Here is a 14,164-nt window from a genome sequence, read left to right on the forward strand (position 1 = left end):
AACAAACAGAGTAGTTTTGAAGCTGTAGTCTCCTGGTTACAGTCAAACACAGCCTGGGTGTCCAATTCCATCATCATCATCATCATCATCATCATAATAATAATTATCTTTATTTTTATGTAGCACCTTTGATAGTTGACCACCATCACAAAGTGCTTTACAAGATACGAGACTAGGGTGTGTGAACTATGCATCAGCTGCAGAGTCACTTACAACTATGTCTCACCCAAAAGACAGAGCACAAGAAGGTTAAGTGACTTGCTCAGGTTCACACAATGATCCTGACTGACTTCCTGTATTCCTGTATGACCTTGGTCAAAGCACTTGACCTTCTTTTGCTTCAGTCTCCCCCATAGAGTAATATATGATGAAGCGAAGGTAGCAGCTATGTTTTCTAGACAGAAAAAAATCCTATTACAATATGTGCAGGAGAAGCACACAAACAGATACTTTAAAAGTCTTTTTTTTTTTTTTTTTTTTTTTTTTTTAAATCAAATTGTGGCCATGATGTCACGTTGACATAGTTTGGATTTTCTTTTTATTTAGTTTGCCAAATTCGGTTAACGTTACAAGCTAGGTTCACAAGGTGGACAGAGCCTGGTGAGGAAGCCGTGTTTGAACTGACAAAGTTTGATTAGGAGCTGCACCATGAGGAGGCATTCTAACTTGTGTCGTGGAGAAGCTAGTTTCAGAATCGAGAAACTCATATCTGGAGATGTTCTGTACAGTACTTGGTATACACTGGTGCCAGAAAGGGGTCTCTTTACTATGGTAAGCTTTAAGAGGTCACTCAACCTGGAGCTTCGCCACACCTCATCCCAGCTCTGATCAGGTCTTTAGTAATGTATGTGCAAGGGGCTGTACAAAATCAGACATCTAATACTCTCATTCAATACTGTTAGACTGTTCTCTCCCAGTGTAAATACAGATGTTCTTTCAAGTAGCTGTTTGTCCTGTGTTTCTGCTAAATCTGTGCAGTGTTTGACAGAGTAACGGAACTATAGCTGGTACACATTTAGCTTTATTGCCTGAACACCATAAGCTGGGATATTGTTTGCAGTGCAATGTTATTAAACCCTAAATGTAAACCAATAGACTAGCCAAAATGAAAAGAAGGTTGCTAATGATTTGGGGGGGGGGGTTCACTAAAAAGGTACTTCACAATATGCTTGAATAGGGCAGTTTTAATGATTCTTTTGTGGCACACAAGCTGTGTCATTCAGGCATTTGGGTATCTGGATCTGCGACATGACTTTTCAGAGCATTAGGAGACACTGGTTGAAATAACACAACAGTAGGTATTTAAGCTTCTAAACTCGAGACCAGATGGAAAACGTGTGGAACTTGTGGAGGTGCCGTACAGCCGGAGTCGTTTCCTGTTTTGTAGCATTCTTATTCCCTAAAAGAAACTGTGTAACAGAGGACGGCTTTGTTTCTTGCAAATAAAAACTCTTGCTGTTTTTCATTATTCTAAGCAGCCAAACCTCGTTTCCTCCTGGCTTGCAACCAGTACTTAATAACAGTTTAGTGCAGTCCAGACTTGTGGCTGTTCACTCACTGATTTGCTGCATGGCAGAATAATAGGTTTATTGGAATGACTGGCTCCACAGTTGATGAAGGAATAGATTACAGCATAAGAAGCCATGTACACCACTTAAATGCTAAAATAAAATTCAAATGAATGTGAACCCATCTGCTTCTGGTTTTCATTTTCTTTAAGTTGGCTGATTTTATTTCCATGAAGTACAGGAAAATCGGAAAGATAATTAGTACTATTTTTTTTTTTTTGTTGTTGTTTGCAGGAAGAAAAAAAAAAAAAAATCTCAGCCAGCAGGATGTTTATTTGATCATTTTCAGTGATTTCTATTGAAGCCATAGGCCGATGTACTATAGTACACTAATAGGGTCAAGATTTAAATAGGAGATCAAAAAGACAGTAGGTGATGCAGCAGGTTAATGCACTCACTTTTCTCATGCATCTTTCATTCTCCGGAGGCATGGCTTCAAATTAGACGCTAAATGAAAAGACTTGACTTGCCTCTAGTTTACATTGGTCCACATTACAAAACCTCCACAGAATTTGAGTCCATTATAGGAATTCTGCTTTTGAGTACTGGGATTTAATGGCAGGTGTGCTAACAGGAGGGGAAGCTGTAATGGAAGTTTTAGTTGCTCTGTTTGGTAAGAGTCTGTTTTAAACTTGATTGCTTTTCAGTGCTTTATAGTTTTTGGAAGTTTTACTGACCCTGCAAGTGTAATTGCCCTTATAAAAAGCTTACCATAGTAAATATATAACAAAGCTTATTAAACATGGTAAACTATAGTAAATGCATAGTATAACCATTGGAAAAGCCTGGGGGAAACTGCAAAAATACTGTGCTAAGCTTTTCGAAGAGCATTGTTATGATGTTGTCTACAGCATAGTGCTCTGGATTATTCTGCTTTTGCAGAGGTAGTGAATTTCTTATGTTTGGGGTTAGATACAGTAATGGCTGTTCTGATTAATTCTAAACAGTTAACACACTCCTTGTGCAGCCAAGTTCTGACAGCACCGCTCGGCATGTTTACATGGAAAGAAAAATATGGAGAAATATCCAGATGTATTCATGGGCAAGTTGGAATAAGTCTAAATGGCTTTTTATAAAACGAAAAGACTGTATTCCAACTATTCAATTTGATTCACATGCTCAGCTACAGGAAGCCTCTCGCACTGAAGGAGTCTGAATTTAGCAGAAAAGAACACAGTGGTTGGAAAATTGTGATTGTTTTTACTCCACACCGGCTGTTGATACAGTAATTGACAAACTAACAGGTAACCTTGTCAGAATTGAATAGGGTGAAATTTATTAAACCGTTTTTTAATATTTTATAAAGCAGCATGGAATTACTGTAACTTACCTGGAGGCAAACATGCCTTTATGACAGGCGTAAAAAAAGAGAACCTCCAATTGTGGTAGAAATATTTAATATGAGTGGGATTTGCAGTGGTAAGACATTCACAATCTTCTGTAGCTGCTCAGATTGTGCGTTATGACAGACACATGAAAGGACAACAGTCTGGATTAAACAATACTGTAAGGGTAATTGGATCACTGAGCCCTACTGTATGTGTTTCCACTGCTTTCCAGTTTATGTTACAAGCGCAATAAAAGTCTGACTGCCGCTAACTTGTTTTGGAAAGCAATCATCAATGTTTTAATTTAGTTTTTTTGTTTTTTAGATGGACATAGAATGGAGCAACAACGAGACAATCCATTGCAACCCTCTGATGTTAGACAACCAGGGCAAAGACTAGGTGAGCAGTACAGTGGATTTATTTGTGTTACTATTATTCGTCATAATGGTGCAGTAAGCTTTAAATGTGTTTTATATTTAAAATATTAATGTGCTGGTACCATGATTAATCTGCCTGCATGCTGCAATGTTTCATGTTGTTTCTGTGTCTGTGTTAGTCTTTCGTCATTGTAAATTACACCAAAGCGCATGTAATAAACAATGTAATGTTGTGCTTGGTTAAAAAAAAAAAAAAAGAATACAAAACTAACCTGAAATTGAATAAAATAACTGGTAAAAGGGCTACCTGGCAGTTCAGTTGTGTTTTGTGAATTTATAGCAGTGGTTTATTCACTTGCACTGCTTTCGTCCTGTACATCAATTGTGTGATGCCTAAGAGAATGTCTTGATTCAGCTGCTGTCTAAAATGACTTATGAGATACCTTTCTGTGGCCATAAGCTGCCTCTCTTGATAGAGTGCATACGTTTCAGTGTGATGTGCAAGGTGAGATTCTTCTGGCACTGAACACATTGAGAAAAATCTAATTCAGTCATCCTCCTTTTAGTTTTTCTTTGGTTCGCTTATTTGATTGAATGCATTTCATAAAGAAGTGTGATGAAACTGTCAGATATTAATCATACTGTGGCACGTGGTGGTCCTCACAAAATAGCAGTGGGATGATGTCACCTTCTTGCAATCAGTCTGCATTAAGAAATGTGTCTGGTGCTTTTGAATTTGGAATGTTTTGAACATCTCAGTCCTTTTAGATTTGATGAGGTATTTAGTTTTGAAATTGTCACAGTTAATGTGTTGTTATAGGCGAGGTGCTTTAAAATACCTTCCCAAAAAGAAAGAAAAAGGTACTAAGAGAAATGTTCAGCATGCTGACTTTTAAGGCCAACACAAGCAGGCTTCCAAATGTTATAATTTCAACAATCAAATACAAAGCTACATAATACTAGATTGACCTTTTCCCAAAACATACCATCATTTAGAATTATAATTGCTAACCTATTGCTAACCTGTAATCTCAATATCTGTTTATCTACATATCGTTGATTTCCAGAGCTATTAAATGGTTAAGCAAAAAAGAAAAATACACTTCACTTAATGTGTTATCGGTTTACAAAGTGACATAATCTAGAAAAGATCATATCAACCAGCAGAACCTGTAGTTCATGTCAAAACTGGATCAATCCTTTTTTGATAGTTTGTTTAATACAATACAAGATGCATGCATTGACGTTGCCAGAAATGATACACTTGTATTATTTTCAGCTGGAGAATTCTACCCATACAGCCCTCAGAGAAGAGGGACAGCTCCCGGGGCTGGGTACCCCCCTGATTTCTGCACGGGTCCACTGCCTTTCCCAGAGGAAGTGTACAGATTGAGCCTGTCCAAGGGGGTGTCCATGTCACTCCCTTCCTCGCCCCTGTTACCTCGCCAGTCCTACGTGATGCACTCACGGTCCAGTAAGAGATCTCCAGGTAATCCTGACCTCTCGCATTATGTCTAAACTGTGAAATACAGGGTTGAGCAACTGAAGAGTCCTACTTCCATTTCACATGGTCTTACCCTGGAGGAGCACTTCTAGACCATGTCAGTGTGGGGTCTGTTTATGGCAGACAAGGGAGCAGAATGGGATACAGAAGAACCTTTTTTAGACCACCTGTCTTTAGTGACCACAGTGAGGTGGTTTAGGTTTGTCACTTTAAAGCATCTGTGTATACGTAGACCATCTGCCTTTTACTAGAAATTAAGCAGTTGTAGAAAGTGCAGGGTCAGATTTGACCCTAAGGTTAACGTCATGTGTGAAGTCAAACAGCTTACAAATGTATTTCTTTTTTCCACATATTGTTATTGTTTGGTAAGTTTGTTGTCAGAAATTTTGAAGCAGCAACTATGTGGCTTGGAAATTGGTTTCAGGAGATAAGGTTTCAGGCCACTGCTTGGCACAGCAGGAGAGACTTGGGGTTGATGTAGCAAAGTTGCCCCAGACTGGTCTCCCGTTCTCCAGGAACCAGGTTTCAAGCTGCCGTTCCTGAAAAAGTGGCTCCCTCAGCTTAACATTTTGTATTTGAACAGCCTTTCTATGAGAAACCAAAAGGTTTGCATCTACTCGGATCGGATGTTGTTTATTTTGTTGTTGACTGTTGATGTTGACTCCTGGTATGACACAGACAGTTGCTAGAAGCGTGTGTATAAATAGCGCCCTGACTAAATGAATTGGCTTTTTAATGTGGTGAACATCACTGACAATAAAAAACCAAACAGCTGTGCAAACTCTAAAGCAATGAGTTGTATTTTGACTTTTTTCTAACTGAAGCACTGCTTACTTAAAACAGCAAAGGGGACAGAATCATTAAAATGGTTACTGTATTTGATTTCAGAGCAGACAACCACTAGTGATCAAAATCAAAGAGACTGCAGCTCTGGCTTGATATTTGATTAACAAAAAAAGGCCATGGTTATGTATGTGTACACACACCAGCATGCACACAGTTACACAAATGATGACTGAGCTGTGCACACAAACATGAGGTAAGTCTGTCTTATCCTGAGTAACAAAACAGAATACATGTTTGATCCTGGGAAAATATTTGTGAAATGAATATGGAGATTTTGTTCAGAGAAAACCTGAGGTCTTCTGATTACAATAGCATAGGTCAGATAAAATGCGATGCAAAAAGGTGAAACTTTGTTTAGTTTTTTTATGTGATAAGTGGTTAGTGACCCTGCGTATTCTTTTATTGTTGGGATATTACGTTTGATGGCATTGCTCAGAGTATCAGTTGTAATTGAGTAATTCTACACTGGCCTTTGTCACAGCTCTGAACAATTGTGTGTTCTGTACTGTGTTTTTCAAATAAGCGCAGTACAATATCCTGTTTTATTCATGGCTTGCACATGATCATAGTCTCACATTTGTTCTACTGTTTGTTGTGTAACATTAGCCAAGCCAATGCTAATGTAATGGTCCTGTAAATCTAAAATGAATGCGTTTATTAAATAAAACAGACAAATAGATGTTCAGCTTACTTTTTAAACCTAATTTACTGGGACATTCATGGTAATTTGTTGTAGCACAGACCAACTTTTTTCCATGTCTTTTGTTTTCATTTCAATATGTTTAATTGAGAATCTTGCAAAGTAAATGTACAGTCCACATTCTGCCAATATTGTGATGTCCCTGTACATTTCCTTGGTTTAGATTTTTTCATTGTGCTGTAAAATAAGTCTTTGTCAGACTTTTAACATGCTGACACTGCTGACAACTACACAAAGCTAAACACAACATAGCTTTTTTTTCTTTTTTTCCCCCCTTAATTAATTATTTAACATTGCTGTTGGGAGTCTTAGAAATGTGTAAATGAGAATCAGTATCTCTGCTACAGCTGTCAACACTGGTGGAATGTGTTGGAGTTGAAACCTGTACTGTATTGTGTTCTCTTATTCAGATGTGGTAGTTGGAAGCTTTAGCTAAGGAGCCTGGCTCTACATTTCACCTTATAAGGAGTATAATGGCATTTTAGTGAAAAAATGGTAGTAATGTTTTATACGCCAGTTGTGCGCAACAAATAATTTCCTTATAATGAGCACACGATATACAATAGATTTGCCATGGTTCAGTAAATAAAACAACAAAACATTAGTTGGAGGATTTTTGGAGTTTTTTTTTTTTTTCAGATTTCCAACCACATGAATCAAATTCTGTAATATTTCCTGAAAATGTCAACACCAAATCTACTGAAGTGTTATTTTATACAACTGTCTTGTGTGATTAACAGTAGCAGCTTGCAGCAGCACATTCTAGTGGTGGGAATTGCACAGTACAGTATTGTAGGCCTATTTACTCTAAAATGGATGTCAAAATGAACAGGATAATAGGGTTGTAGATTGTGCTGGTAAAGTTCTCTGTGGGCCTTTGGGATAATAATAAATTGGAATTTGCAGTTGATGGTGGACAGACCATTGTGGTTCTTGTCTGTCCAGCCCTGCTGGTAATGATAACCCAGGGTTTGGAATAGCTGCAGGATCCATGGCCAATAGTTTTCACTTTCCAGTGTACACTTTGCTTATCATTAGTCAGCCTTAAACATGGAGACTGGGGTCTGCATTATTTCTTTCTGCTATCACTTATGATTACCTGCTTCTTCAATTATCAAGGTAAACCTCCCTGTGCAGCATGTTCTTGAGACCTGCCAACTCAGTACATGTCCCAAATAGGAGGTTTCAATTCATAACCTCTTGGATGTGATGAGCCAACCAACAAGCTTGTTAGATTTTATTTACATGTGTTTTCCGTAAGGATGGGTTATTAGATACTTTTAACAGGTTTAGATTGACACTGAAGTTTTGAAATCCGTATTGGTCTTACTATGCATGATTAGTTTGGTCGCTTCCAGCGATTTGTGACAAAGCAGCGAGCAAATACAAATCGGCAGTTTATTTTCGAGTTGCATTTTAACTAATGAATGCAGTCACAGATTCAGCAGAGAATCTTGAACTTTTAATGGCTCATTGCTCCTGATACCAATTTTTAGTTGTGTATTGTAAATTGCCAAAAGCACCCTCATTGGCTTTTACAATAGCTCGCTTCAGTTTGCCCTTTATTGTTGTCTTTTCCTGCCTTCACAGCATCTCGTGGGAACCATTGAAAACTGAGACAGCACAGTCTGGAGGATTTGGTCTGTACAGTATGACATTATTTCAGTCCTGCTGGGGCTATTGCTGTTCACACTAAGGGTCAGCTAACTGATCTTGAAATGATCCAGTATCAATCTTTTGAAGGTCAATTTCTTTCAGAAACGTTAAATTAATGACAGTATGTGTTTCTTCTTAAAAAAAATGTAGATCCTTTTCATGGGGGGGGGGGGGGGGGGTCAAAGTTTATGATACTAGCCTTTTTTGCGTTTTGATAGGTACATTTTTAAAGAAACAACTGTGTATGACATGGATTGTACATGTACAAATAAGCCAAACTAAAAACGTTTTAAACAAATTTCATCATGGCTCACAGAACCTATGAATCTGTTTTTGAGAATAACACTTACGAACCATAACCATAGAATACATAGGTGTACTAAAAAGAAAAAATATTGTCTTTATATTTTTTTTATTTTTCTTTATATATTAATAAAAATATGATAAACTTTTAATTTTTAAATTAAATTACTCTGAGCATTAGTTTTTTGCATCGGTGAGCAGAGAACACAGTGAAACACCTTTACTGAAAAATATTTTAATTACAGGTGCTCCTCTGCAGAATGCGCATTACAGTGATAAATTGTATGCCCAGCAAGCATAAAAAGGTTGATTTTCCACATTCATTATTTGGCTAATGCTGCAGTTTCATAGACTCAAGATGGCAATGTTGTTGACTTACAACACCAGAGGAATTAAAGTTAAATTAACTGGAGGATGAGACAGGAATCCTATAATTTCACAAAGTTCCACAACTCTTAATTGCACATTACAAAGATTTCTTATGTTACGTGTTGACATACTTAGCTGTCATATTGAAGTCAGTGAAGTATTTAATAGTATGGTGTAGCTCTTATCACAGTTTGGTAAATCATAGAGTATTTCTCCAATTCATGATTCAGTTCACACAGAGTTCAAAAGAGGACTGATGTACTATAGCAGTGCATGAACATCTCATTCTCAAATAATCAGGAAGGATGGATCAGTTGATGTACACAGGGGGCCTGTTTCTGCTTTTCCGTGATACATTTACCTCATTATCTTCTCTGGGGTCCCAGTGTATAACAGCTTAAACAATATAAAGCCCAGGAAAGATGCCAGGTAAAGCAACTTCAGCAGAAAACTGTACGGTTTACTTGCAGTGATATTTTAACTTATCGATCCTGCTAGACTCTAGGTTGAGATGGATAGGGTGCTCTCTATTTTCCACTAATTTTCAGAAAAATATCTTGTTTGTATGGCTTTTTTATTTGGTTCCTAATACAGTACTGTACCTACCTCTAATTATGTGAACCTTATTTAGAAATTTGGAAAGATAAGTAGGCGAGAACATTGCTTTAAATTATCCACAGAATTTAAATACGTAGTAATCAATGGCACTCAACATTGCTGGGCATACAATAAGCACGGAATTGAGAACCCTTCTACAGTAATATTTAACTGGTAAAAGACCTGGCAGGTACATTGTGTTGCTTCACAACCTTTCTGCAGTGATCTTCCTGTAGTCTTACATTTAAAAGTCTTGCTTTTCTTGTATGAAGCAGACAGCTCTCTTGGCTGTGGGCACTGCATTACAGAGACAATGAAATGGCTAGAAAGGTAAGACAGGACATATGTGGTTTATTTACACAAGGCTACACATTGAGGGCATGTTATGACCATTACTAATGGGGAGATTGGTCACCGTCGCTGGAACGGGGAAACAAGGCACATTTCAGTGGGACTCCACAGCAGACATGTCTCTGCTTTGTTTTGTCAACAGAGCGTTGTTTGTTGAAGCAACTTTCACAAGGCTAAATTTCCATTAACGATCATGCAGATTGTCTTTGAAACTTAAATCTGTCATTGGGAATTGATATACCACATGGATTAAATCGAGCAACTTTGAAATCACCCTACAGTACGTGTCGCTTTTTAAAAAAAGTTCTGTCTACAAAAGAACATTATATTTGCATTCAAAATCTTAAGTAAGCTGGAATAGAATAAATCATTTTCAAGTCCATGAATTATTTAATAAATATTGAATACATGTGTATTTGCGTATGCTTCCGAGGTGTCTGCTAAACAGTTCACTGTATCTGTTTTCATTTCAAAGCGGTTGACATTTCAGTCAGGCAGATGCAAAGACTTGATGTTTTTTTCTAGATGTGTTTGAAGGTTCAGTGGTTGAACCTGATTTTAAAATATCGTGTTTACATTTTAATGAATTGTAGTGTAATGCTGAAATGTGTTTTTCTGCAGCTGGTACAAGCTCTACATATTATCCACTTTAAAGTATAAGCAGCAGACATTTATTATACTTTTGATTTAGGTAGATTTAATTAGTTTCTTCAAAGCACAGTTTTCCCGGTAAAAATGGTGTGCAGCCTACAATGTTTAGCTAGAAAAATATGCAATAGAAAATACTAACACAGAAACACTGGAGAATTGTCAAAAGGTAATGCTGTTCCAAACAGAGTTAAAACTAAAGTGATTAAGAATGTCAAAACCAGAAGGAAATTGGCTAAAAGTGTAATGAGGATTGCGCTAGGGTTTAGAGATATAGCCATGAAATTGATATGAACGTGAATCACAGAGAGTTTAGTTAGCAATGTGATTAATTAGAATGAATCCTTTTGTCCGCCTTTTCTTTGTACAGAATTTGCATACGTGAGTAGGATTTAATAGTCTTTCTCGTCTGGCGTTATTGGTCATTCCTAATCCATATATAAAAATCTGTATATAGAGATATCACCTCTTTTGTTCACGTGTAAAATACAGTTTTTTGTAGACTGCCTGACTATTAACACATAAAAGCCCTCCCCCCTTTTTTTGGTAAAGAATAGAAATTAATATAGACAAATAGAGAAAAAAAATGGAAAAATAAATCATTACATCAATAAATAAGCCCAAATGGCACCTGTCCTTGAAATTTTAACCCCCGCCACTAACCCAAAATATAGAAGCTTTTCTCTGTACTGTACCTTTAAGAGTTTAGTACAGTCTGACATTTAATAATTTACAGCAAACACATATCAAAATGAGGTAACCTATGCAACAAAAGGCATTTGAATTATTTGTATGTCTTTTGTGTAGCGAAACCTGCATCTTGAGGAAAGCTTGCAGAGACTTGTTGTATGTCAGCTGCATCATATAATGTTTCACCATAATCAGGTAACAATTCCTACTTTGTTTTGTCAGTGGCACTGCAATAAGCAAGCGCACAACCGCTCCCTTGCCCAACACACCTGGGATTTGAAGTGATGTGAGAGAAGCAACAGCAGAAGTGGGGGTTGGTTGGTCTAAACCAGACCCAAGAACGTAGATAAATATACATGACTTGCTGTGCATAGTTGTGTAAGCACTGCCGGTAGCACCAGTAATACTGCGTTCTATTGTCTGCCTGTGGGACCTGAAGTCAGATTTTCCTTTTCTGTTTTCCAATATTGTCTGAAAACCTGCCTTCCCAAAGGGTTAATTAGACAGCAAAGCAGCATTCTGTTCCTAAGTAATGGGTTTTGTTTCCATATCTGCTGTGTGGGCTGGGTAACCCATTCCACAAGGATTTTGGTTCCAACATAACCTTTGAATTTACAAGCTGAATTATAAACTCATGTCCCAAGAATAGAAAGCAGGGCATTGTTTTACGTAGAGGATGGTGCTTATAAAAAGGAAAGAAGTATTAGAAGAGCCTGAAGACTTTTTTTGTGGAGGAATGCTTGGGCTCGCCCCCAACTGCCTTCCTGATGTTCTTTGATGTGTTTAAAAAAAAAAAAAAAAAAAAAAAAAAAAAAAAAATGCATTCTGTTGCTCACATGCCCCATCCTGTAAAAGTTACATATTCTGTACGGCATAAGCATACAGTAGGTTATTTCTAAAATACTTAGACTCTACTGTACATCTTGACTTTTGCATTGTACATTTTTTTGTTGCATAGCTTATACAATACTACAGGTATTCTGACTTTAAAACTGCAAGTGTTTCACCGCAGTACAGTTCTTCTCTCGTGTGCCTGTTCCTTACAGACTGTTGACCGTACTTTTATGTAGAAGCAAAAAAATAAAAATAAACATATTTTACAGTACATCTAACACGCCATCTCTTTTTATAGTATCATATCCCATTTGGATTACGCTCGCCAGCGACCCCTGCTGGGAGGTGTTTTGTAATTCTCTTTGTCCGTAGCTGCAGAGTTTCCTGCTCTGGATTGTGAGACTCCACTCAGCTGGACAATGCTCCCGATTTACCTGGCCTGCACATTCTGCCATCTGGAACTAGGGATGTGATGGAATAACATTTTGACGGAATGGTAACCGTCAAAAAATTTACAACAGTTATCGTCATACCACGGTATAATATAATTTTTTTGTAATACGTTTTTAAATGCCTATTTAAAGAAGTACACTGTGGTCAAGTCCATTTTTTAACATAAATAAATAAATAATAACTTTTAAAGTTTTAAAACAACAAATCTTAATGTTAAATTGCTGTAGCTAAATTTCGGCTACAAAATTTGTTGAGAGAATAAAGGTGCTATACATTGTACAACGAATCAAATTACAAAGGCACATACCTAACATACATAATGGAATATTGAACGTGTAAATAGATTTAAAAAAAATATGTTCATGCATTTACAGCAAGTTATTTTAACAAGAAGGAAGTGTACTGTTAACAGCAACACGACTGCATACTTATTACAGTATCCGAGTTTAAACGGAACAGCAGGACGGACATGTTGCAGGTATGAAGATATACATTTTAAATCAGCAATATTTATTAGGCAGACATTATCTAGATCTGCTTAAAAGAAAAATCACAATTCAAATTTCCTCATGTGGAGGTATTTAATCACAATGCTGTATGTTCTACAGATTATGGTGATTCCACTAAAAACAAGTTAAAAAAAAAAAAAAATCTTTGTGTGCTAACAGCCTGATTTTCAAGAGGCAAAATAAAAACTAGGCTGCAAAGGGGGGTAGGGTGTCTACAGTAATACAGTACAGTTTACACATGCTATGTAAAAACAGAATTTGATTTATATTTTCCCAGGACATATGGCAGCTTACTTAAATAATGCACATCATAATAAAGTTGTGTACTTACTGTTCATAGGTCACTTCTCTCGTGCGAGAATATATTCTGTGGTAGAAAGGTATAATCTTTATGCAGCTGTATTATCTTTATGATGCAGTAGCAATACGATAGGATCTTTGCAAAACTGAACATAAAACGCAATTGTTTTGTTTAGCACTGGGACAAATTACGCAACTTCAATTAGAATGTATCTATACATGTCACAGAATTTATAAATGACAGTATAGAAACTACCTTGCAAATGAAACCACTGCATTAATGAGGTGTGAAATAAATAAAAACATGCACTATTATACTTCAAATTAATGTTCTAACTAGTTTCTTGGAGGGATCTTCTGTTTGCACAAAATCTTGCCCAGAGTTTATGCTGTACTGTAATCCTAGAGTTTATACACATGTTGCCGGAACCCCTGAGTCTCTCAGCTACTACAGCGACAAAAACATAGTAAACTATTTGTATTCTCGATTGTTTTAAATGTGGCGTTCTATAAGTTAGAGATTTATTTTTAAGGTTTGCCGTCCGACGTCACAGTTTGCGAAAGCATACTACAGTAAACGTCGTCTCTCGCAGCAGGTGCTGATACGACCAGCGATAGTTTGAAATCATGAACTCCCGCCCTTGCATAGCATTGCTTAGTGCCAATTGGCTGAAACAGTTGCTGCATCACTGCCTTGCTCTTTCATGAAACTAAAATTATCGGGAAACAAACAAGCAAAACTCCAAAATGCCAGTGCGGCTCACTGATGGACAAACGGTGAATACAAAAACACGCCGATACTGTGAACTATGTAAGCATGGTATGGAAAAATGGTTGCGGCTTCAAAACCGTGGCAGTTTATACCATGGTTTACCGTAAAACCGGTATCAGAAACACCCCTATCTGGAACATCCCTGTGTCGTGACTCACTGGTTCATATCCCAGGATAGAGGAGTGTCTGATGCAGAGAGTCAGTTCACAAGGGTATAGCTGTACCCAGCCACCATGCTTCCCTTGATTCACCCAGAATTAGATATTTTAACATGAGACAATGCCATGGCGGTGAGGACCAGGTTGTTCAGTTTAGGTAACAAGTCAACCTCTCTTAACGACTATGTAATTTAGCTCAGT

The 14,164-nt window shown here is 37.3% G+C and overlaps 1 protein-coding gene across 4 annotated transcripts in view; it reads left to right on the forward strand.

Moving 5' to 3' along the window:
• Nucleotides 1-14,164, forward strand: part of LOC121323650 (protein TANC1-like) — a 136,896-nt gene that overhangs the window by 40,876 nt on the left and 81,856 nt on the right. For all 4 annotated transcript variants that reach the window (XM_041264828.1, XM_041264831.1, XM_041264827.1 and 1 more), the window contains 2 exons: nt 3,221-3,295; nt 4,553-4,762. In XM_041264828.1, coding sequence (XP_041120762.1) covers nt 3,221-3,295; nt 4,553-4,762 — 285 coding nt within the window. The remainder of the gene's footprint in view (nt 1-3,220; nt 3,296-4,552; nt 4,763-14,164) is intronic.

The sequence above is a fragment of the Polyodon spathula genome, chromosome 11 (assembly GCF_017654505.1).
Source record: "Polyodon spathula isolate WHYD16114869_AA chromosome 11, ASM1765450v1, whole genome shotgun sequence".
NCBI lineage: Eukaryota > Metazoa > Chordata > Actinopteri > Acipenseriformes > Polyodontidae > Polyodon > Polyodon spathula.